The 25,794-nt window shown below is 34.1% G+C and overlaps 1 protein-coding gene across 1 annotated transcript in view; it reads right to left on the minus strand.

Moving 5' to 3' along the window:
* Positions 1-113: 113 nt before the first annotated feature.
* Positions 114-25,794, minus strand: part of LOC125063828 (phospholipid-transporting ATPase ABCA1-like) — a 37,527-nt gene continuing 11,846 nt past the window's right edge. Inside the window, exons 13-32 of the mRNA XM_047647115.1 lie at positions 25,512-25,739; positions 24,806-24,944; positions 23,709-23,958; positions 22,511-22,569; positions 22,320-22,432; positions 21,384-21,606; positions 21,128-21,210; positions 19,996-20,206; positions 18,895-19,116; positions 17,068-17,190; positions 16,402-16,635; positions 15,820-15,914; positions 15,110-15,254; positions 14,402-14,512; positions 13,235-13,368; positions 12,931-13,078; positions 10,258-10,468; positions 9,344-9,489; positions 8,722-8,807; positions 114-1,740 (exon numbers count right to left, since the gene is read on the minus strand). Of these exons, the coding sequence (XP_047503071.1) occupies positions 1,546-1,740; positions 8,722-8,807; positions 9,344-9,489; positions 10,258-10,468; positions 12,931-13,078; positions 13,235-13,368; positions 14,402-14,512; positions 15,110-15,254; positions 15,820-15,914; positions 16,402-16,635; positions 17,068-17,190; positions 18,895-19,116; positions 19,996-20,206; positions 21,128-21,210; positions 21,384-21,606; positions 22,320-22,432; positions 22,511-22,569; positions 23,709-23,958; positions 24,806-24,944; positions 25,512-25,739 (3,156 nt within the window). The 3' untranslated portion in view covers positions 114-1,545. The remainder of the gene's footprint in view (positions 1,741-8,721; positions 8,808-9,343; positions 9,490-10,257; positions 10,469-12,930; positions 13,079-13,234; positions 13,369-14,401; positions 14,513-15,109; positions 15,255-15,819; positions 15,915-16,401; positions 16,636-17,067; positions 17,191-18,894; positions 19,117-19,995; positions 20,207-21,127; positions 21,211-21,383; positions 21,607-22,319; positions 22,433-22,510; positions 22,570-23,708; positions 23,959-24,805; positions 24,945-25,511; positions 25,740-25,794) is intronic.

A 25,794-nucleotide genomic window follows, 5' to 3' on the forward strand; every position in this document is an offset into this window, starting at 1 on the left:
GATATTATTATATTTATTATGCTGTCTTTACTTTTTTAGACTTATTTGATGTATTATATGTAAATAAATAATTAAGTATAGTATGGAATGTTTTATTTAAAAAGTATACATCATAAGAAGCAAAAACATTTATTACCAGAATACACAGTCTTATTCATACATAGGTAAATATTAATATGTAACACAATAGAACTCACTCAAACATTGTTGTTTGCAAGAAACACCATGAGATTGTAGAGTATGCATTCATAAAATTATCTGACTGCTTGATTATCATATTATAAACATACCAATTTAACATAGAAGTAGTAAGTACACATTAGTATAAAAGAATACATCAAAAAGTTAAGTAATACATGAGATAACAGTTAATTGAAACTAATTTTGAAAAGTACAACTATTATCTAAAAACATCATAGTTTATATTTTTTTATGAGTGATAATTAATACAAAAATATTTCTCATAATTGGTATACTGAGTGATTATAAGAGTGCTTATTACTATTCTAAAATAAATAAATTTGTGCAAAGCTAATGAATAACAAGATGGTTCAATACTTAATAACTAAACATACATCCATCATATTAGACAAGTATTTGATCAAACCATGGTGGCTATTGACATTAATGTCAAATCAGAAATTAATATGAAAAAAAAAGGAAAATTTCAGTACCTAATGAGAGTTCTAATACCACATGAACATTTTGAAAGTTTCCAGTGGATTTGAAGTTAGTACCAAGTTAATATAAATAGTCTAGATGAAAGATGTATTTAGTCTAGCAAAATATAAAACAATAAAATCTATTTGTATAACATAAATACAGTCAAAACCGTTTACGACGATATCGTTTAGAACAACATACCGGTTATATTGACCAAAATCAAAGGTCCCGGCTGAATTCTATTGTATTAGGTACCAAATGTGAGTAGTCCATTCAATGTCGTTATAACAGATTTTGACTGTAGTACTATAAATTAACATCATGTTTTTGAAAGTTGTTGCCTTATACAAAAATCCGTTATAATACGTAATACGAGATTTAAATTACCATCGAGATTAAATCCCTGTAAAAATAGGCACTTTTAATAGTTAACAATGTTTATATAAATAATTGTTGAATTTCATACGAATTGAAATTCATGTGACCTAAGTAAACCTGTATAAATAGTACAATAAAAAACATTATAATTGATATTAGAAAATGATTTTTCTAATAAAGATGTTTATAGTTTAAGGCTTTTATTTTATATCTAATGCTTAAATGCAAACATCACAATTATTAAGCGCTTAGTATTTTTTGTGAAAAGATACATTAACTAGCGTGATCTCCTTTGACACATACTTCAAGCCCATTATCAGTATTAATACTAGCTGTCTGTTCATGATATAATATAATATCCTGTATAAACTAGAGTAATATTGGACTAGCCAGATAGAGCTACCTACAGTGGGAGTTGTATCACAGAAATTTCACAAAAACTTGCCTACTATTAAATACTATTCAGCCATAAAAGCAAAGTCTAAAAAAGATCACCTCAGTGCTTTAAGCGGCCGAATCCTGCACAGGATCCTGCTCAGGAGGCTGCCCAGCTTGCGCAAATGAAAGGAATACTTCTTCTAGAGTTGTTTCTGTCACTGAATAGTCCTCTATCAGTGGGTTTTGCTCCTTAAGTTTTTCCAGAGCTGAGAACAGCTCGCTGTATGGTATCTCATCATTTATGTGGTATTGGAGCATACTCTGTGAATTCATTTGTGCATTAGACATTTTTTGACTAATGAGGAAAAGGATCTCCATTTTCTCTAAATAACAAAAGTAAAGCTAATTTATTAAATTAATAATATATTTTTATTGAAATGATTATAAACGCGAATATTTTACATTATTTAACATGTGTCGTGTATTCGAAAAATACGAATGTCATTCTCAATGGCGTATCTAATTGTTTACAATATGACCTTGTAGATACGATTATGTTATGAAAGTGTACTTCTCTACGTATTAAACTTGTGTTTCTTATCTACTTTCTCACTTTTTGCTAATACAATATGGTAGCTTACCTATTCATTACGATTTTTATGAAAGCAAATTGTATTGTTAATGAAAACTATACATATTCAACCGAAAATACAGTGGTCTCTCGATAATTTGAATTTTTTACGGTCCCTTTAAAAAAAACTCGATAAATTGAATAAAAACAATGATAATTGGTCCCCTCGCTAATTTGATGTTGAACGAATAAGTATCTATAAGTAAGTTCTAGTAAGTGAACAAAAACCTATCACGGAATGACACACACACAACACAATTTCACTTTTTATTTATTACTTAATGAGAGGGACACTTTGTTTATACTATAGAAACTTCTAAAACTTCATTATATTAAATAAACCTTAAATCCTATATAATACCAAGACGTTGTTACGCCATCGCGTTTTAACACACGCCTAACGCCATCTATTACTTAAACAAATAATTAATTTAGACATTCCGCCCACCAAGGACGAGTCCTTTCAACATTAGAGTTGCACAAAATTTTGATAGAATTAGGTACTTTCATAACAAACAAAAAAATAACATGTTCAGTTAAACATAACATAAAGTTCATCAAGAAAAAACAAGTTAAAGAATTCGAATATTATACTAGGTAAATACGTTAATAATAAATCTAAAATCTACAACAATGAAAAGAAAGAATTATTATAACATTCGTAATTGAATCAAACTTGCCGCCCACCATGATGTAACAAAAAAAAACTAAAATCTATTTCTGAAGTATACTTATTTTACTTAAAGGTCTCTTTATAAGGCCATTCTTACATTTTATGGTTATCACTCTAGTGATATTATCAGGACCAGTATGTTTTTCTACAATTTTACCTAATAACCATTTACACGGTGGCAAGTTTTCTTCCCTAACAATACAAATATCATTTATACAAGGGTCTTCAAGTTTCGAATTCCACTTATATCTTTGACTTAAAGTTAACAAATATTCTTTAGACCATTTTTTCCAAAATTTTACAACAATATTCTGCATGACATTCCATCTTTCTTTAAGATTTACATTAAAATTAATAACTGATGTGTCATCAACAATATTTACAAGAGGTTCACCAATCAAAAAATGACCTGGGGTTAATGGGAGAGGGTCATCTGCTACGTCACTAAGCAATGAAATCGGTCTTGAATTTAAGCAAGCCTCAACCTGTGATAGAACAGTAACCAGTTCTTCATATGTCATTAAATTATCACCTATTGCCTTGTTCAAATGTGTTTTAACAGATCGCACTCCGGCTTCCCAAATGCCTCCAAAATTTGGTGCTTGAGGTGGAATAAAATGCCACGTTGTTAATTCAGATGTGAGTAATTTTGCAATCTCATCAGGTATGTTTGATTTAGACCGATCAAACATGTCTCTCAATTGTTTATTGGCACCAACAAAATTTGTGCCATTGTCGCTATACAGATCTCGACAATAACCACGCCTAGCGATAAATCTTCGAAAAGCTGCAATAAAAGCCTTAGAAGTCAAATCGGTGACTAATTCAATATGTATAGCTCGTGTTACCATACATACGAAGAGACAAATATAACTCTTGTAGGTCTTAGCTCCTCGTCCTGGAGAAAATTTTATATGATATGGACCTGCATAATCAACGCCGGTTGCTAAAAATGGTTTACTCGGCTTAAGTCGTGCATCAGGAAGTTGGCCCATAAGCTGTACTCTCGCTGCTTTAGAATGCCTTAAACAGGTAATACATTTCCGATAATACTTCTTAACCTGATCTCGAACTCGTACAATCCAATACTTTGAACGAAGAAAGTTTAGCATTATTTGAGGACCGCCATGCAAAGTCTTTTCGTGTGCATCTGAAATTAATAAATTAGTAAGGTGAGACTTAGCAGGTATAATAATGGGATGTCTTGCATCATAGCTTTCGTTGGCCATGCTTATTCGACCGCCTACCCTTAAAATCCCATTTTTGTCTAAAATGGGACAAAGAGTGCGTAACACGCTCTTTTTAGGTACTTCTTTTCCATTTGCTATAACTGTTATTTCTTCGCCAAATGCAAATTGTTGCACTTGCTTTATGCAGACTTCTAGTGTTTTATTGATTTCTGTGACTGTTATAAATTTAGGTAAGGTTTTCCGATCTTCTTTTCTCATTACAAATCTTCGACAATATGATATTACTCTCAACATTTTTACTAAATTAGAAAATTTAATCCATTCAAAATTTTCATTCCTTTCTATGATATTCATTGAAACTATTTTTTCTTCTTCATTTGTATCACCGATTTCTAAATCTTCAATTTGAATATTCGTGTTTCTTAACCATTGTGGACCTTCCCACCATAGAGTGTGAGACAGTAATTCAAGCGGACTCAGACCTCTTGACGCGCAATCAGCTGGGTTTGCTTCAGATGAAACATGACCCCACTGAGAGTATTCCATAATAGAAAGTATTTCTGAGACACGATTACTAACGAAAGTCATCCATTTACTTGGTCCACCTTTAAGCCATGCCAAAACTATTGTTGAATCCGTCCATCCAAACAGATCATTTTTAGGTATTTTCATAATTTGAGATATTTCGTTAATTAATTTTGATGCTAGTACAGCACCGCACAGTTCTAGTCGAGGAATAGAAATTTTCTTCTCAATTGGAGCTACCTTTGTTTTTGCGGATACTAATCGAACTTCTATTTTATCATCTGAACTAATTACACGAATGTATACTGCGGCTGAGTAAGCTGAACAAGATGCATCTGAAAATGCATGTAATTCAACTCGACTTTTGCGGGTGTAACCTAACCATCTGGGAATTTGTAATTGCTGAATATGAATAAGATCATTTCTAAAATTAAACCACAATTCACAAAATTCACTTGACAAAGGATCGTCCCAATCAAGATGTGCTTTCCAAATCTGCTGGATCAAAAGCTTTGCTAATACTACTACTGGTGAAATCCAACCTAGAGGGTCATACAAACGGGCAATATTAGACAAAACTTGTCTTTTGGTAACAGGATATGTTATTTCTGGTAAAGCAACAATGTATTCGAAACTATCAGTTTCTCTATTCCATTGGACGCCAAGGACCTTTATCATATTATCTGTTTTAATTGGCAAAGATGTCTCCTCTTTATTGTTTTGCTTTCCAATGTAATGCAATAACTCCTTACTATTGCTTGTCCATTTTTGCAATTGAAAGCCACCAGATGTCATTAAAGCATTCATTTCATCGTATACTTCTTTAGCTTCATCAATAGTCTCAGTTCCTGTCATCAAATCATCAACGTAAAAATCAGTATTTGTAATAGACGCTGCCACTGGAAACTTCCTCTTCTCTTCATCTGCCAATCGTTGTAAAGTCTTTACAGCTAGGTACGGAGCACAAGCTGTTCCAAAAGTTAGCGTAAGTAACTTATAATGTTCCACAGGCATGTCTGGATGTGGCCTCCATAAAATCCGCTGAAAATTAGTTTGCGCAGAATCAATTAATACTTGTCTATACATCTTAACTAAATCAGCAACAATACTAATTCGATGAGTTCGCCACCTCATTAAAATATGTCTTAAATCTTGCTGGATTTTCGGTCCAACCATAAGATCGTCATTTAGCGAAACATCATTCATACCCTTACTAGATGCATTGAAAACCACGCGCACTTTAGTGGTTTCCTTATCTTCTCTCACCACTGCATGGTGAGGAAGATACACTGCAGTACTGTTATCCACATCATCTTCTGCAACTCGAGACATGTGGCCAAGTGTCAAATATTCTTCAATCACTTTTGTATACTCTTCACGTAACCAAAAATTATTAGATAATCTTCTTTCTAACGACACCAATCTTTTCATTGCAATATCCATAGATTGTCCATACTGACATTCTGGATCCTTATTTTTAAATGGTAATGTAACAATGAACCTTCCATTCTCATTTCTAGTAGTCGTAGCCTCATAAAGTGTTTCACACATTTGCTCTTCAACAGAAAGTCTCTTCTGAATCCTATCTGGTTCAGCCTCTATCTCCCAAAAACGTTTTAGATAATCATCTTCCTGTTCGACTTGCAAATGTAAACTCGTAATGTTAGCTGTGGAATAAGTATCAGACATTTTTCCCGATAAAACCCAACCAAAGGCCGTATTTTGTGCGATAAGTTTTCCTTTGGGTTGTTTTATTAGGCCATCTAACAATATATCTGAGTATACCTCAGCTCCTACCAATAAATCTATTTTACCTGGTACAGTATAACCTGGATCAGCTAATTCTAACGTAGAAAGTTCCTTCCAATCAGGTATATCAATTCTATCACAAGGCAGCATATCAGTGAGTGACCGTAACACGTAAGCATTAACTCGAATTAAACATTCTGGATTATGGCGAGATTCTAAATACAATACAACTAAATATTTTACATGCATTTGACCATCTCCCAGACCTGAAACATTACTATTAACAGATAATTTTTTTAAATTTAATAATTGAGCAGCCGCTTCTGTGATAAACGAAGCTTGCGAGCCTTGATCTAACAAAACCCGCAATATACTCCTATTTCCACTCCTGGACCTCGCCTTGACGACAGCTGTTGCCAGAAGCACTGGTTGATTGTGCCCTTGATGTTTTGCAAAATTTGCTACAATCGATGTACTTGGCACCGGATTCTCTTCTCCGTTTTGAACTTCCTCCAATACATTATTAATGTGTGTGTCACTTCCTTCCCTCTCAATATGCAGCAAAGTATTATGTCTTCTGCCACATTTCTTACAACATGTCGATTGTCGACACTTATTTACTACGTGAGTCGTTTGTAAGCAATTGTAACAAAGTCCTTTCGACAGAGCAAAATCTCTTCTTTGTTGAACAGTACGAAGTCTAAATTGCTTACATAAATTAATATAATGATTTTCTCCGCATAAAGGACAACTAAATTCCGTTTTTTTATTATTCTCTTGAACTGCCGCGTGAAACGTTTTAGGAACATGTTTTTTCACTTGAAAACTAGGTTTAGGTAATTGTTTTCCAGTCTCAACCATCTCTAGACTCCTAAATCTTCCCTCAAGAAACTCAACAAATTGCGACCATGTTGGCAAATCATCTGACAAATTATTTATGTGATTTTCCCACTGTTTATGTGTTTCTAAGTCTATTTTCGAGACTGTCAAATAAATTACAATAGAATCCCAAGAAGCCGTAGATATGCCCATATTATCCAACGCCTTTAAACAAGAAGTTGTTGTATCTAATAATTGTTTAATTGCTGATGATGATTCACTAATTGTTTTCTGTGAAAATAAAGTCTTAAGGATTGCATTACTATTATATCTTTTGTTGTTATATCTTTTTACTAATTGATTCCACGCTTCTTCATAGTTGAGATCTGTAGTCGAATAATTTCCTATTAAGTTTAAGGGTTCTCCTACTATACTACTTTTTAAATAATGCAATTTCTGCGCAGGCGATAACATTTCATTATTATGAATAACAGAACAGAACAAATCATAAAATGTCTGCCATTCACTATATTTTCCAGAAAATGAGGGTAGTTGTATCCGTGGTAATTTTATAACATCTACAGAATGAGCCTTTGCTTGATTTTCCCTACATGTTGAACTCTCAAACTGTTCTAACTTTTCTTTTAAATCTGTCATATATTCAGTATATATTTCTTGGAACGAATCACAAATGTCTTCTTCAAAATACGGAAACGACTTTATTTGTTCTGGAACAACTATTTGTATTAAATGCTTATGATTATCCATAAATTCCTTCAGCAACTCATCTAAAGTATTTATACGTGTTTGGACATATGCTTTTGTTATTCTCACTCTTGGACTTTTCTTATAATTTGAATGCGCCTTTTGTAGCCTTGAATGTAAATCCTCTTGATTTTTTATTATGTTAAAAGCCATTATTTCAATTTAAAATTACGTAAAGTCTATTATTTCAAATCACTAATGTTTTAATTATTTTAATTTACAACACTTTTTTTTTAAATTAGTTCAAGATTTGTTGAAATTATTCTAAAATCTAAGTCCAAGATTGGTTGAAATTATTCTAAGTCCATACTAATTACTATAAAATTTTACAAGTCCAGTTGTCACTAATGAATAAATATTCTAAGTCTTTTGCATTAACTCACGAGTCCAAAGTCCATCCCTGGTTTCGGCACCATGAACAAAAACCTATCACGGAATGACACACACACAACACAATTTCACCTTTTATTTATTACTTAATGAGAGGGACACTTTGTTTATACTATAGAAACTTCTAAAACTTCATTATATTAAATAAACCTTAAATCCTATATAATACCAAGACGTTGTTACGCCATCGCGTTTTAACACACGCCTAACGCCATCTATTACTTAAACAAATAATTAATTTAGACAGTAAGTGTCTTAAATAAGTAAACAAAATGTTTTTTACTTGAGCCCGTGTTTATTAAAACGTTTGTTATTTGGAACTATTAGTGATTTGAAATTTATCTCGGAGTCCCTTGAGTTTCCAATTATCGAGAGTCGACTGTAAATATAAATTTGTGACTAACACAAAAAGAAATAAATTGATTTTGATTTTTAATAGGTAAACCCGTCTTGAGTTCGATTCCCGACGTGACAAAAATTCTTTTTGGGTGTTCACATATGTGACTGACAATCTAAAAGAGTGATGAAACGATGCATTTGTTAAAGGAAGTGATTGTTACCTTATGTTCATCCTTGAGAGTACAGTTAAATCGGTCTTGAAGAGCTGCCTTTAGTCTCCTTAAATCAGGTTTCGAACCATCCGTTTCTAAATAAAAAATACATTATTTAAATACATACATTCATTACGATAAATATCAGAGTTAAAAATAAGCCATTTTATAATTACGAATTAAATACTAACGCTGTATTATTCAAAACTAAAGTTCATTAAATGCTATAAAAATAACCTGAGATTTATTTTTATTCTATATATAATTTACCTTGACAATTAACTTTATAAATCAATGCTATTGAATTTATAAAAAATGCAGTTAAAATAAAGAAATTAAAAAAAAAAAAAAAAAAAAACAATTGAATTCTCAAGTGTTATTTCTCAATTTTTTACTATTAATTCTATTTAAAGTAAATTTTATTGTTATTTATTTTTTGTTTGTTCATTGTTCTTAAAGCTGAGAGACCGGGTGGGTGTCACCATTTTTGGGGTGCGCCCCCCCCCCCCCCCCCTGCTACGCCAATGAAAGGTACTTATCTGCTCTCAGCAGTAACCTATTTCCATCCTTAATCTCCTAATTTTATACCTGTTTTGTGATATTGTTTATAGGTAAATAAAGTGTTTATTACCGTCAGTAGCGGTAGGCAACAGTTTCAGTGTAAGGGCGTGTCCCGCGGCGTGGTTCGCCCTGAGTACGGCCGGTTCGCCCAATGCTCGGATTTCGCCCGCGGACATTATGGCTATACGGTTGCAGAGAGCTTCCATCTCGTCCATGCTGTAACAAAAGTGCTTATCCGTATTTCTGTCGCTTAGTCTCAATATACTTATTTACGGGTCGTACTTTTTCTTTATCCACGACTAGTATTTTGGATATAAATAGCGCTCATGAAGTAAATGGTGGGTGGTGGGATTATCTCACAGCTATCGATAATTAAGGGCTTGAAGTAGTCTTCGCCACTTCGCTTCCACTAAAGTGTCGTAGGTCTAACCCTCACATATATTTAGCTATCCAGTGCAGCTTGCTAATAGAAACACTACATATATTATACAGATACTCCTGACATTTATATACTATATAAAAATAAGTCGGGTTTTCCTTCCTGACGCTATAACTCCAGAACGCACGAACCGATTTCCACGGTTTTGCATTCGTTGGAAAGGTATCGGGCTCCGTAAAGTTTATAGCAAAGAAAATTCAGGAAAATTTTCAATAGAAAAGCGGGATCACCAAACAAAATGTTACATAAAACGAAGCCATCTGGTGGCAAAACGGAGTACGCCGAGTTTGCTAGTTAGATATAAATTGAAACACAAATTTTAGTCGACTTGCTGGCAAGCTGTACATTGGTCCTTCGAGCCGAACTATAGTCATAAAATGTTTCTTAATTTTCTTACTATAGGAAGTTTGAAAAAGCCTTTGAGAAGGTTTCGTGTAGACATTATCAGAAAGTAGGTACGCCTTCACCAGTTCTCGTTAGGGATTACATGCGAACCCAGCAGTCCCTACAACGATGGAACTGTTATAATGATTTGGGATTCATACCTATGCGAAGTAATAATAAGCGCCCGTCGCAACGCAGTTGCGCGTCTCAACGCTGCCCAGACACGTCTTCTCGCGGCAACGTCCACTCCTGCAGTGGGCTCGTCCAACAGAGTCACGGCTGCGTTGCCACACAAAGACGCCGCGGTGGATAGACGGCGCGCGCACCCACCGGAGTACCCGCTGACTGGCTGGTCTGCGTATTTCTCTAGCCCTAGTGGAATTTAATGGTGACAAATTAAAAAAAATGGAAACAATAGAAGAAAATTTAAAAGATACCGAATATTGATGACGTATATTATATTAAGTACCTACACAAAAGTAACTTACAGACAGTGTCGGATTTACCAGCTCGCTGAGTAGGCTTGAGCCTAGGGCGGCGCATATGAGGGGGCGGCAAATTAGTCCCAAAAAATTGTTTTGTCTTACAGAAATAAAAAAATTAATAGATGCCTAAATGTTATTAGATTTCACCACCAACTGAACCTGTATAAGTGGGGAATTAGACGCTTGTCAATCTGCTAATACTTTTTTTTATACTTCGGACGGTCGGGTCGCCGAGGGATCCGAACGTCACGTTACGTGTGGCAACATTGAGTTCGGGAGCAAGAGAGAAAGATATAGAGCGCGGTCAGCAGCAATACAAACTAGGATGTCCCGTCCCGTATTTAATTTTTGTCAAAACAAAAGTTACCTCGGATAATTGCGTCTTGCAATTTTTTAAAGTGTTTAGTGGGTTGTATACATAATTTTTTATAACTTGAACAATAGTAAAAATAATTTAAAATATGTCGTGTGGCATATTTAAAAAAAATTAACATCTCATTGTTATTGTTCAAGTTGCCGAGATTATTTATTAGTTAACAATTGTTCTGGAAAATAACTGTCTAAGTTGAGCAAAGTACCACGTTTACAACAGCTATGACCAATACTGACGACTATCAGCCTTAGCAATGTATTAGATGGAAAAAAATCTATACGTATTCGAAAAAATTTCCTCAACAGATATTATTGTAAAAACAGCAACTTCACTTTACTTACCACAACGTCACTTCGTTGTGTTAACCAAGATAGTTTTGTTATCAAAACTAATAGCTGCGTAATCCTGACTTTTGTTACGAATTACGATAGCATTTTTATTTTCAGTGCAGTGATATTCAGTTTCTAATGTTGAATCAGGAATAAAACGTAGCAATAATTATCATGCTTCAGCAAAAAATATATTTCTAAAGTCACCAAACTTTACTTACTGAAAACTCAAAAAATTACAAACCAGCTTAGTAAATTTACAAACTATTCACCTTTTTTGTCAACCATTTATCAAAAATAACTTAGTCAGGCCGCACACCAGGCATACATTTGTAGCTCGATAATTGTAGCGCCACATTTGAAACGCGACACATTTAACGCCCCCATACATTTGTACGTGAGCACGCACACCGAGGAAACATTTGTGGCGGGCGCACTTTGTACCGAGACAATGTCCACGCCACACAAATTCAAGATCGAACACGTACGTTTTTTGTGTCGCGTTGGCTTGCAAAAATGAAAGACAACGTTGAATTTTACGTTGAGTTTATTGCAGAGGTTGAAAAAAACCCTGTATTATACAATCACACGCTCAATGATTATAGTAACAGACGGATTACAGAAATAATTTTGAAATAAATTCCCGTACTTTGTGCAATCTTGATTAAACGGATGAACCCAATAACGTCTTTTTTTTCTCATTAATCGCCACATCAAGAAATCTTCGTCATCAGACGATGATGTCGACATTCTCAAAGCGGTGCCACGCTACAACTGTGCTTCCGATGTACGCATTTTCAATACATTTGTAGCGCATACAATATTAGCGCAACGACTTCGCAACGATTGTGGCGACGTAAATAACAAATGTATGCCTGGTGTGCGGCCTGACTTAGTACAAGTATGCTTATATAGTTTAATAATTGTGATGAGTATACCAATAGTTTAGAAACTGTGCAGTTATTTTTGGAATCCAATGATGTTAAATATCTTGCTTACTAGAGATTCGTATGCTCCTGTATGTTTCTATTTATCGATCATGGATTACATTATTTAGAAGCTCAGAAAATTTGCTAAACTGGGTTAGAATAAATGTTTTTAGTTTAGAAAATTTACTGGACAGGTTTAGAATGACTGTCTGATGTAGTTCTTAATTTTTCATAAAATATGATTTTTTTAAAACAAAGAATAATTTTTTGGTCTTTTAATTCTACAATATTTTCGTCCCCTTTTTTTTGTCCGTGTAGGGTATCGAAATGCAGAGGTCAGAAGGGGCGGCAAAATTTGAAAAGCCTACAGGCGGCAACTGTGTTTATCCGCCACTGCTTACAGATAAGATTGTGAAGACAATGAATAACAAAAATATTCTCAAATGTACTACAAGCATTTATAAAATAAATATTCTGGAAAACATAATTTTTTTAATTTAATATCACGCCTTTTTCCGGAAGGGGTAGACTGAGACTACGGACCTACACTTGCTAAGTCCTTGACATACCTCTTTCAATTCATCAACTTTCATGACATTCACCATGTATGCTCGTCGGTTATGGGTATTTTAACTTAAGGAATTTTAAATTGTAACAATATAAACCTCCAATAAAAAACAATAATGGTAAAATCACGAAAACCTTCTAATGCACTAACCTACGGTATCAATCCAGGAGGCAACTTCATCATGTATATGTTCTTCATCGCGGCCTTGTAGCGTCAGCAACAGCGTGAGGTTTTCGCGGCCCGTCAAAAACTCGTCCAAGCCGAAGAATTGCGGACAGTATCCCAACGAACGTAAGTACTGAATTTCAGATGGCGGATTAATATATATCTTATTAATAGAAAAAAAATTGTTGTAGTGAAGTGCTACAGTAAATATAATACAATAAATAAAGACGCCTTTGACAAGACAAAGTAGCATTACTTAATTATTACATATTTTGAATATATTTCATACCTCAGCCCTTGATTTTTCCATATGATATCCGTTCCCAAATATCCGTCCCCTCGTAGGACATTCGCTTGAGGTTAGCATTTTAAATGTTGTTGATTTTCCCGCACCGTTCACCCCCAAGAGACCGAAACATTCACCTAAAAATATTTTATTTCACTTAAAAAATACAAGAAAGCGTCTGATATAGTTATAGGAAAGAAACACATTTACGTTAACACCAAGCAAAATATATTCTATCTCAAAAAAAATCATCCTATTTGAAAATTTGCTTTACAGTGTTGGGTTTTAGAGTAAATAAACAAACGATTACTATTTAAACAATCCCAATCGAAGGAACGATGTACGATAGGGGAATAAAATAATGGATAAAATAAGTATTCTTTATTTTATAATTAGGAAAAACAACTAAGGTAGGAAAGATATATAAATGTAAAGTATATGAAATCTAAGGCTTTTATTATTATTATTAGCTGATCCGGCAAACGGCGTTTTGCCATGTTTAACATTTATAATAAAAAATAGGGGTTGATCGTAGAGGGGTGAAAATTATAGGTTGTATGTATTTTTTAATGCTGTATCATAAAAAATAAAAAAAAATCTATCTGAAAATAAAAATAATAAAAAATAGGGGTAGGACTACCCTTAACATTTAGGGGGATGAAAAATAGATTTTGTCCGATTCTCAGTTATACCCAATAAGCACACAAAATTTCATGAGAATCGGTTAATCCGTTTCGGAGGAGTTTAACCACAAACACCGCGGCACGAGAATTTTATAAATTAGATTTTATAATTCTTAAATTACACAAAAATACACATTGATATCAAAAACAGACTGACGAAATTAAAATTCAATATATTCATTAGACGACGACTAATCTGTGTCCATAGTGTAACGAGACTGACGCAAAAACCGATACTTTTTCTTAAAGTAATTTAAAATAAATATGTAGTCATATTATATATACCACGTCAAATTTAGAATATTCAGATATATTATTATCATTTTGCAAATATGAATGAAAATCTTTGTTTATGTTTTTAATACGCATGGTCACAGATTACAAAACGTTTAATACAATAGAATGATCAGCCACAGAGTATAGGTAAGAGCAAAGATTGTATAATCAGAAAATGGAATTACTATTATCTTTGTAATCAATAACTTACCTTTTTGGACTGAGAAGCTTATCCCTTTGACAGCATTGCACGGCTTCGGGAAACGCAAATATTTCTTGTGTATATCGTCAACCAACATCGCATCGCGGATGTCTCGGGGTGCTGTATCATAAATGTATTTGAATAACGCATAGCTAACATATTCCATCCATGCATATTGTTCGTTTCCAAAAACAATTAAGCGTAATTATTTTAAGATTAGCAAAAGGCAAAATGCTTAGTGAAATAATTGTTTTAAAGAACACAGAAACACCTTCCTAAGTGGTCTTTAATACGACAAAAATGATAACATTTTTATAAACCATGCTAATATTATGGTAGATAGGTTAGTGACAAAAAAAAAATAACATTTATATTTTATAATTTAAATTTAGCCGTGATCTAATAAAAAATACATCATAATGCGATCAAGTATGTAATGAAGATGTTGAGGGTGGTTCGCGTATCGAAATAAATTTCTTTATAGTCTGACATTGAGATTTTTAATTTTGTGAAAATTTTAGTGAGATTCGTGCCATTTCATGTTTACATTAAACCAATTATTTTATTACTTTATTTTTGGTTATTATTATAGTATATAATTAGATTTTTTCTCGGTTGTCAGAGAACAACAAGAATAAATTATATTTTAACCATAACCATATTTATTTTTATTTTTTTTGCCTATGGGTTTTTATATAGAAATGATCTAAAACTTACGTAAATCAATCGCCTTGTTCACGTAGCACTTTTCAGCGCAAACCAATTGGTCGACATTAGTACTGGTTTCTGGAGAATATCCCGAGTTGAATATTCGATCAAACCAGCACATGAATATACCTTTTTCGCAGGCAATCACTAATGACTGCAAATTTATAAAGTTGGTTAAACAAACAAGTGTTTTTTTAGCTCTGGGCTTTATATTTCTGTATCTGTTCGTGATCAAATATTTTTTCTGTAGGCAAGTATATTATCAGTCTTCTGTGCCTGACACACGTTGTTGAGTTTTAGGTCACATTTTTAAATAATTTAATTGATTTAATGTTTTAAGGAAACAAAATACAGTCAAAACCGATGTCGTTATAACAGATTTTTAAGCATATGGGCATCCAACAATAAGTCACAAAGCGTATTGACGCACGCACCACTTCCAGGTTACCTGCGTGCACGCACACATACGCGCGGAACAAACAAGACCAGTTTAGTTGTTGCGTGCGGGTGTCAATAAAAAAAAAATTGAAATGTAAATATGAGAATTTTAAGATAATTAATATTCTCATATTTTACTTGACAGAGCGATTGTTAAATGCGTATTTAGAAATTCTCACGGATGAGATACACGACTTATCTGCAAGATGGACAGCTTTTTTAGCTTCCAATTAGATTGATAGTATTTAAATCTTTCCATTCGTTACATTTAAAGAACTTACCATATAAACTATGATTTGCGCAATTAAAACTAGCAAGAAGACAAGCGGCGATGTGTCTTCAAAGGAGAAATAGTTCAGCGACTTTTCGTTTAATACTGAAATATAAGATATCAAATGTGAGTCGAAAGTCTATACTGAACCAAAGACAACTACACTGTTTATAGTAAAAATAACAAATTGTAAGAATTGAATTTATGGTTATAATAAAAGGAACATTTTTTCATCGGATATCGAACTTAGAGGGCATAGTTTACTTTTATAATATTTGAGGCAAATGGGCAGTCGGCTCACCTGATGTTAAGGGATACCGCCGGCCAAAAGACACTCACACTGTCATAGAGCAAGTGAGTTGCCGACTTTGAAAAAATTGGTATACTCGTTTCTTGAAGAACCCTATCTCGGTTTGGCTCGGGAATACTTCGGTAGGCAGCTGGTTCTACCAAGTGGTGGTGCGCGGTAAAAACTGCCTTAATAAATGCTCACCAAAGAAATTTCTTTCTATTGATATAATATCAGTATAAAATAGGTACACGTTAGTCTCTACTAGAAGTAGTTTTGTGAATGAGACGTTGCCGGACTTACCACAACATTTATTGACATCGAAGTTTAAATCTGGAACTACTAGATTCGGGCATTTGTCCTTATTGAGATCACAATACGCGTTCACGCGTGCGACGTTGCCGGTCCGCTTTACTGCCATTGCGAACGTATGACACGGCATCGTATAGGAAATAACTGTTAGGATGACGTTTGCATAAAGCGGTACAGCGTCTTCAAAGAATTCAGCTCCGGACTGTATCGCTGGTGTGATAACTCCTGAAAATTTTCTAAATTAATATAGTCTGTTACACAATAATATAAGGGTGCGTGGTAAAAATAAAATAAGGGATTGCGACGCGTAAAACTTGGCTTATTCAACGGTTCTTAAATCTAAGTGACCTTTTTGGATATTATCGGAAACAAGAATGTTAAATTACAATTTATGATTGTGGTAAAAACTAAAGGGCCCATGTTGGCTTCAAGTGTGTGATGATTGCTTCCAATTATTAACTAAAACATATATATATATATAACTTAACTAATGTTAGATAACAAAGAAGGTTCATTTTATTTTACACAATACGGGATTACCATTAAACAATTGTATACTATTAAGTTTATAATTTTTTTTACGTGAATTTTGCTCAACAAAGCTCGACATTATTTTAAAACTCCAGTTGAAAATATTTATTGAAGAACAATACTTACCAAAAATAAACAGAAACGCGACAAGAATGACACCGGCTGCGCGATCTGAGAAGAAAAAGCTCACGAAAAAGTTAAAACACAGGAACGAAACCACACCCAGGAACATTATCAGGAACAGTGTACCTGTAACAAAGAAAAGTGTTGGCCTAGTGGCTTCAATGGGCCACCATCCCTGAGGTCGCAAGTTCACCTCAAATGCCGCTACAGCCTTTTAAGTCTGGGCCTCAGATTTGTGTATCTGTTCCGCGATCATTTTTAATAGGCAAGTAAACACTAATTTTTCATTCCGTAGAATTCTGACATTTCATAAGTGTTGCTACTAAAAAAGTTCTCCGCCAAAAAAGGGACAAATTTGACCCATTTGAAGGCAATAAAAACTAAAATGCTACGTATTTTTTATGTTTTACCTACAAAAAGGTAAATCTAAACTTACGACTTGAGTAAGTAATACAAAAATAACAAATATTTCAATATCACGAACAATATATCGAATTAACTTTAATTACTTTATTTTATTCTTTAGCTGGCATCACTGCCTACTAATTCGAGGTTTAGTAAACCTTTTTAAAAAATAAAATGTTATCTTTATTTGTGCGTTTTTATTTTGTTTGTGATGAAAAGGGACGTAATCATAACTCGCCGTAAAACCACTTTTAATCTGGAGCACTTGAAGGTTTGTAACCACTAACATGTGAAAAATTGAAAGCGTTCAGAATTCCACGGAATTAAAAATCAGAGTATAGGTGATCAATCTTCTGTGCCTGACACACGCCTTCGACTTTTTGGGTCTAAAGAAAGCCGTCAGATTTATGTATCGTATTCATTAGTTGTTCCTAATAGGCAAGTAAGTCCTTCACCGTGTAACCAAGTATTTCGACACAAAAAATCTATTGGGTAGGGATTCAGTCGGTGGTGGTGGTATCTGTCACTCAGGTCTCCTGTTACAGAGACCAGTCTCTCACATACACTTCCAAATGTTATCTTCTTATTTTAATCATAATAACCTTGTGCATGTGAGAGAACAAATAAAGATTATTTATTTATTTAGTCCTTTCACTTGGGTAACACTTTTAAGAGAACGGCCTTTTTATATGCGTTTTATCACAGATTTTTCAATAAGAGCAAAAATGTCACGCTAATTGCCAACATGTCATGACAACAACATTGCGTGTATTTTTTATATCGTGTCTATATTCCTTCAAACTCTTAATAGGAATTTTCAAACAAAGTTTTAATTCCTTAATTATTATTAATTAATAAGTTTTATTTAATAAAACCTTATGATATAGATAAACACTCAATGAATCAATTATTTCATAAGATACCATTGATATACAAAAAACCTAAGATGCACACTCAACGTCTAAAAAACGTCCTCAAAAAATGAGCGCAACATTCTAAATTGTGCGCTCATTTCAAATAGTCTCGCGTCTTATAAGTGGAGTCGATGTTATTTATTTGTGTTTTTTTTTATAAATAAATTTATGTACTTTTGAACTTTTTTGTGTGTAGTTTTTGACAAATATATTAAAAAGTCATGTTCGACTCCACTCAATACCTTGTCCTACCGACCACGGTCGGTCGTAAAATTTTATTGCTTTAAGTACGTATACACTGCGTTGTAATAACAACTATAAGCAATTCGCGTAAGGTTGATTTTGCAATAATATATGCTTGTAACATATACTGTTATAGACATACTGTTATAGAAAGGGACAGAAATAGTGTTTCGGGACACTTTCGAGCGTTACTTTTATTCGAGACTGTGCATCTTGGGTTTTTTGTATATCAATGTAAGATACTTAAGAATTTGAAACATTTTCTCACCAAGAAAGTCAGGTTGGTTAAGGGTTCCATTCCGTTCCAGCGCGACACAGGCGACCAAAGTAGGTATCAACAGTACCAGAGTGTATAGAGTTGTGTACGTTATCAACGACGAGAGCCAAAAGACCAGAGGGGGACACCCAGACATTATGTGTATGTGTCGAGTACTGCTTTGTCGCTCTTTGCATGCCATACCCACCGCATTCATAACTGTAGCTGAGATAACTGAAATAGGGTTTGTCTGTTAATATTCTTCTCATCGATTGCTACTACGAATATTTTCCTTTGAGAGCTAGAGTGAGTTCGAGAGAGTACTAGAGATCTATAAAGAGTTCTAGAGAGCTAGAGCTAGTTTTAAATTTACTGCCAATTCTCAAATCAAGGGCGTACGGACGAGAAAAGCTGGCATTATTCTTCCCTCCGTCACGTTAAATCGACAAGTTTTTTTTACAAAATGTTAGTAAAAACACATGTTACTTAATTATTGTAAACAAACTTTTCAACTTTATCAGCAAGGCACGGCACGGATCGATTACATGCGAAGAACAAAATGCAAACGCTATTTTTATGTACATAGAAAGGCAAATTTAAATCGAAACAGTAAATTATTGGCGTACATAACAGTTTCACTTTCCTCTCGAATATAAAAAAAAGAGTGTGTGTACTAATGTACACGCGTTAGAAGTTATACTTCTTTGGTGTATGGAAAAAAATAACTAAAATGCAGTAGTGATTAACGATACATATTAAAATCAATCAATAAAATTATTATTAGTAAATGCTATCACCGTCGTATATGAAATTGATTTAATAAAAACACCAAAATAATATTTATATATTCACACTGTTTAATTGTACTGCTACGAAACACGTGTTCTAAATATAAAAATACTAGAATATTCTACTTGAACATAGTTATTATCAATTTTCATGCCACTTAGAACTTCATTCTGTTAATTTTGTGTAACGGTGCGCGCGAATCGTAAAATTTTACTCTCATCAATTTTTCATAACGCGCCTAAAGAAGTATAACATCAAAAACTCTATTTTTTTTTGCCAGAAGTGGCATGAATGTCAAATATTAAACAATTTAAAAATACTTACTAAAAACGACGAAGGCACTCCATAAGAAGACGCTACCCATAGCTTTCGGTTCGACAATCTCCGCAGTCCTTAGTTGCGGCGATTCTAGAGGATAATTAATGGTGGTCAAGGTTACACCATCACCCCAAGGCAAAAGATGACTCGCGAGCAAATTGGTTAGAACGTTCATGGCGACGGGTGCCGCGTGACGTACACGAGTCGTAAACAAAATCTGAAATAAATAAATTAAAATATACCTGTGGCTACAAACTTGTTAGGTCTTCGGATATCTGTTCCATGATAATTTGTCAAAGGTCAAAATCATTTACTCATATAGGTCAATCTACACTTATGAACGTCAAAACAGAAATACATATTAAATGCTTCTAATTTTACATTTACTGCCAGTTCTCAAGTCAAGGGCGTAGAACGGAAGAGAAGAACTGCCAATAAATTCTCCGCCACTCTATTTAATCATCAAGTTTTTTGTTTTACACAACACAATGTTTGTAAAGAGCTGCAACCATTACACCATGTTTCACAGGACTTCTTAAGTAAGTACTTAATAATAAATTATTAAGTAATAATAATAAAATAATTTAACAAAAAATATTTGTCCTGTATCAGCAGGAGGCATGATGAAACAAAGTAGGTGATCACCGTCCTTTGCTTGACACACGCCAACGACTTTTCACCGTTTCAGCGAATGTTAAATGCGCACATAAAAAGTCCATTGCAGCCGGGGATCGAACCTACGACCTCAGGGATGAGAGTTTCCCTGAAGCCACTAGGCCAACACTGCTATAAAAAAACCCTCTAAAATACACTAAAAAAATAACAATTCGTACTTGTGTTGATTAGTCTTATATTAAGGAGAATTAAATAAATAAAGCCATTATTTATATAAGATTTGGAATTTGGCATTTTACACTAGCTCATGCAGATCAGTATACGGACGGAGCAGCTATACATAAAGAAACATAAATAAAATATTACACGACCAATTCATACGTTTTAGAGGGTTAAAAATAAAAATCCTTTTAGCGAAAGTTACAAAAGTACCCATAATTTATAATAATAATGAACGTTAATATTTTTTTAAATAATGTATGAATTATAAGGCCAGTTATAAAATTTGCTTACAAACACTTACCTTAGCGTCGGTTTCATTAAGTTCCAAACCAACGATATACTTGTTGTAATCCAACTGATCTCGCTTGCTAATACGCAAAACATCTGAAAAATATTCAAATTTTAATTTTATTACTTAAAATTCAAGATTTTTATTTTTCACAAGCTTGAGACAGGAACCATAAATAAAGTAGTCCAGCAATTTTATTACTTCAGGGCTTAACATTAATCGCTAAATTACAAATAAACGTTTACAGTTTAAAGTTTTAGAAACTTACTGGCAGCAACATCATCTGCTACTTCAAAGTCGATCTTCGGATAGGCGTCACTAAGGCTACGTAAACTATAAGACTTGTCCACTTTATAAAGAACCCGCGAATTCGGCAAATCCTGATACATGTCGAGGTTCATAGTCGCTGGTGGGTTCTTTTCTTCTTCGGTTTTTAAATCGTTGCTTATTTGCGTTACACCGTATAAAAAGAATATGGGTAGAACAATTTGCTGAAAAATAAAGTAATATATAATGAAAGAAACAAAAGTCTGTTATTGGTCTATTGCCTCGGAACCAGCGCGTTGCGCGCTCACCATAGATAATGTGTACTTAAATTGAATTGAAACCTGCTTGGTCGGGACACATTGTACTTTAATAATTAAAAAATTGTTTTAAAGCATTTTTTGGTTAGGAGAATAATGCTTTAATTTTTTAATTTTCTTAAAGAAGTATGTAAATAAAATATGCCAATAAAAGTCTGTATTTCATTTCATAATTAGAATATTACCGAATGAGATTATATAAATTACTAATAAGCAGACCTAATAGCATAACTAATTAGCAGACCGGCCAAGCGTTGCTGTGGCTAAGGTTTTTGTTATATTACATAGAAATAAACTATTCAAGAGAAACGGTAGGAGAACACCAGTCATTGGGACCACTATGCTTTATTAGTGGTTATGCCATTAAATTGTAGCTTATGTGAAACGTTGGTACATTCAACACAGCGCCCTCTGTTAGAATTGTATCAAATAATAAACAAATAATTTGCAATAAAATTATATTGCGGGTATAAATTGAGATATAAGCTATCCTATCTATTAAGTTGGATCAAACTACACACGGCGTGCAAATTTGATTGATACCGGTTCGGTAGTTTAGGAGTCCATCGCGGACAAACAACGTGACACGTAATTTATATATATTAAGATTTATGGCATACCGTTAGAACAAAAGATATCTTGTGGAACCAAAGGAACTTCAATATACGGCGGAAGAGCGCAGTGAACTGGCGTAAATACAATTTCATTCCAGTTAGTTTTGGGTAATCGGCTTCTGTAAATACAAAAACCGTAACTTGTAAAAAACAAAGAGTTCTCTAACAGCGTTAAATACATATATTACAGCACTTGCCTTGAATCTCAGCATCGACTTCGTCATCATCAAAAGTTGTAGTAACATCACTGCACAATCTGAAAATATAACATTTTTGTATATTAACACATTTCCAAAAGAACGAATTAACAATATTTGTCCGTAATAATTACAATAGGTCATCAATTAAGCCTTGACATAAACTTCTATATCGAGAAAATTTTATTTAAAAAAAAACAACTTTTCCCACCAAATTACGCTTTAAGGTCAAAGCACACATATCTACTCGGAAAGGGATCGCCACCGCATCACCTCGAGCCGTTAGTATCGTTTGTATGAAAGTCCTTACTGGAACGTACACTAATCGGAATCGTATCGTAATCGCCTCACCTCGGAACAGGCTCAGAACCGCAATGCGGTGCGGGGTCAACTTGCAGTTCCCGCGCTTACGGCTCGTCGTCCACCCTTGCCCCTGTCCACTCCCGTTTCCTTCGATTATTGCTATTTTCTTTTTCCTCTTCCATCTCACGTATTGTAAACCGGGACATAACCATGCGCTACACTTAACTGATCTGGTGCCAACCAGCCAGTAGTTGGCGAGCCGTAAGCGCGGTGTTTTTCTAGCCGTAGCCGAGTTGACGTACACGGAGCTGATACTGATACGCTTTGGTTACGTGCATACGTTAGGTTGACAGCGAGGCGAAAGGCGATACAGTGACGATCCCTTTCCGAGTTGATATGTATGCTGTGACCTTTACCGTTTGATCTTATTCTCTCTGCTTTGGCTCGTCGGCAATAATTACTGACGGTAAGAAAATACAAATATATTTTATATTGATTGTTCAAATTAGAGGCTTTTAAATGCTTTTTCGATGTTTTTTTTTTGCAATTTTTTTTGTATCCCTTGGAGTGTTCGCTCGCGATTATTTATTATATTTACCCCCTTAAATTCTATATTATTGCGGAAGTATTTTGCGTATTTGATTTTTTTTATAAATACTGAAAGGCACTAATTATATTATCAACATCATGTAACCTTTCTCATTGTTCCTGTATTAATAGTTCCCTATACGACAACTGGACTAACCTAGTGAAAATTGTAGTCGCCTAATTGAAATAAATTAAGAATATAATATAAGGGTAGGTATGTCTGAATACATTGCTAATATATGTTAGACAATACAGGCTAAAAGAAATTGTGTATTGGCCGCCGTAACTACTGTTAAAATTGACTTACTTTATAAAAACTTCCTCCAACGTGGACTTTCCCACGCCAATAGAATCAATGCCGAGTTGTGACCTCTTATTCTCCAAAGCCGTAAATAATTTAGCAAATTTCGTACTGTCCTTAGATGGGAGACTGTATGAGATTGAGTTGAGAGAGGTTTCTTTGAGTGTGGCGTCGGGGATGTAAGATTGTATCACTTCAGTGATGGCTTGTTCGCGAGGTAGTCCGATAGTTGTGAATGATAGGCGGTAGCCGGTACCTATTTTAAAATATATAAATTCAATAATTTAATAGAAAATTTAAGTGACCAGTGAAATAGGTAACCCATGCTTTATGCATGTGAAAAGTTAGAATAGTTTAATAAAATTTTTTCTAAAAAGGGAATTTTTACTTATAATTGTGGGGTTATTAAGACTAAATTTTTTTAAAACGTAAAAAAAGTTGTCTTGTTTCATTTAATTTCACATCACGTATCACTTTAAAATAAAAGTCTTGATAAGATCGGCCCGAAAAGAAAAGCAAAATAATGTCCAACTATAATGACGTAACTGTTTCAACATAACAAAGTCCATTACTACTAGATTTAGAAGACCACGACCAGTTTGCAGACGACCTAATCCTAGGAAGTACTACCTCAGCATTTATTCCTGTGGTTATTTTTAGTATTAAAAAAGAGACCATAAGTTTTGTGTCTAATGGCGGTTCAACGATGTTTGCCTTCACCACACGAACAAGCGTTAATTGCACATATGGAAAAAACATTTTATTCACGACCTATGTAATGAACGCACTACTACTTGGGTATTAAAAAACAATTATCAAGAAAAAGATATCTAGTCTAGTCTATAATCTAGTTTCTTCCCCTTCCTTTGATTTTCTTATTCGGTGATTACGTCAACAGTAATTATTTACTTTATTACACATTTTACCCACACATTGTCTATGCTTGAAATGCGTTTTCGAGGATTCCTACAAAAAATGAATAAGTTTATGTACTATTATTTTTGAGAGCTTTGCTTATATATAAATATATATATATAATTCTAAAATTGCAGATAATCAGTTTACGTAATACTTGAATACTTCCTAAAATAAGAATTGCAAACCTAACGCCCTCTTGAGGTACATAGGAGTAGCGTGACAACGTAGCTTCCCGCCCTGCAGTGCGGCCACGCGATCTCCCAACGCGTCCGCCTCTTCCATGAAGTGCGTACTCAGCAAAACCGTACGAGAACCGCGTAGGGACTAAAAGTAAATAAACTAATTTTTTTTATTACATTTATTGTTTATCTGAATATCAATTCAGAACTAAATACTTTATTGGAGATTTGTTTTATTTCACTACACTGTACGAAGCTGTGAAACTACCAAAAATCATTTAGACACTAAACATTACGGTAGTTTACGAGAGAGATAAAAGCTAGATTTGCCGATTCTCTCTTTCTAGCGCAATATTCATCGCCAGCACTTGTATACGTCAAATCTCGTGCGTCCCATATGAATTAAAACCAGCGCAATGTGCTCGAATCGCGTGTCTGTGATTGGTCTAGATTGGACCAATCAAAACAAATCTAAACGCGCAATGCAACGATATTAAAGAGCCAATTACATTTACCGCAATAATAAGTTTTAATATGCAAAGTGTATTATGATTTCTTTTAATATAGAAGAAATTAAGTCTCAAATCTAGTTAGGTCCATATTTTAATTCACATCAAGTGATAATCTAGTCTTGAGCGCGGTCAAATAAGTCAAACTTCATACGGTTTGGTCTAACAGAAGTAGATTTAAGCTTGATGGATAATGTACATACCGACAGCAAATCCCACAATTGCCTTCTAGATTCCACATCTAATCCAGATGTAGGTTCATCTAACACCAGCAATTTCGCATCTCCAGCTAATGCACACGCCAGCTGTAGCCGTCTTTTCATTCCTCCAGATAAAGCACTGCTCAAATCATTCAGTTTGGTGGATAAGCCCAGGTGGTCCAGCAGCTTCATTGATGAGGATTTCGCCTCTGTATAGCCTTCGCCTTTGAGCTGGAGAAGACGATAAAATATATTTATTCTTAGATTGGATAAGGGAGCGGTCAAG

This window comes from Pieris napi, chromosome 1 (assembly GCF_905475465.1).
Source record: "Pieris napi chromosome 1, ilPieNapi1.2, whole genome shotgun sequence".
NCBI lineage: Eukaryota > Metazoa > Arthropoda > Insecta > Lepidoptera > Pieridae > Pieris > Pieris napi.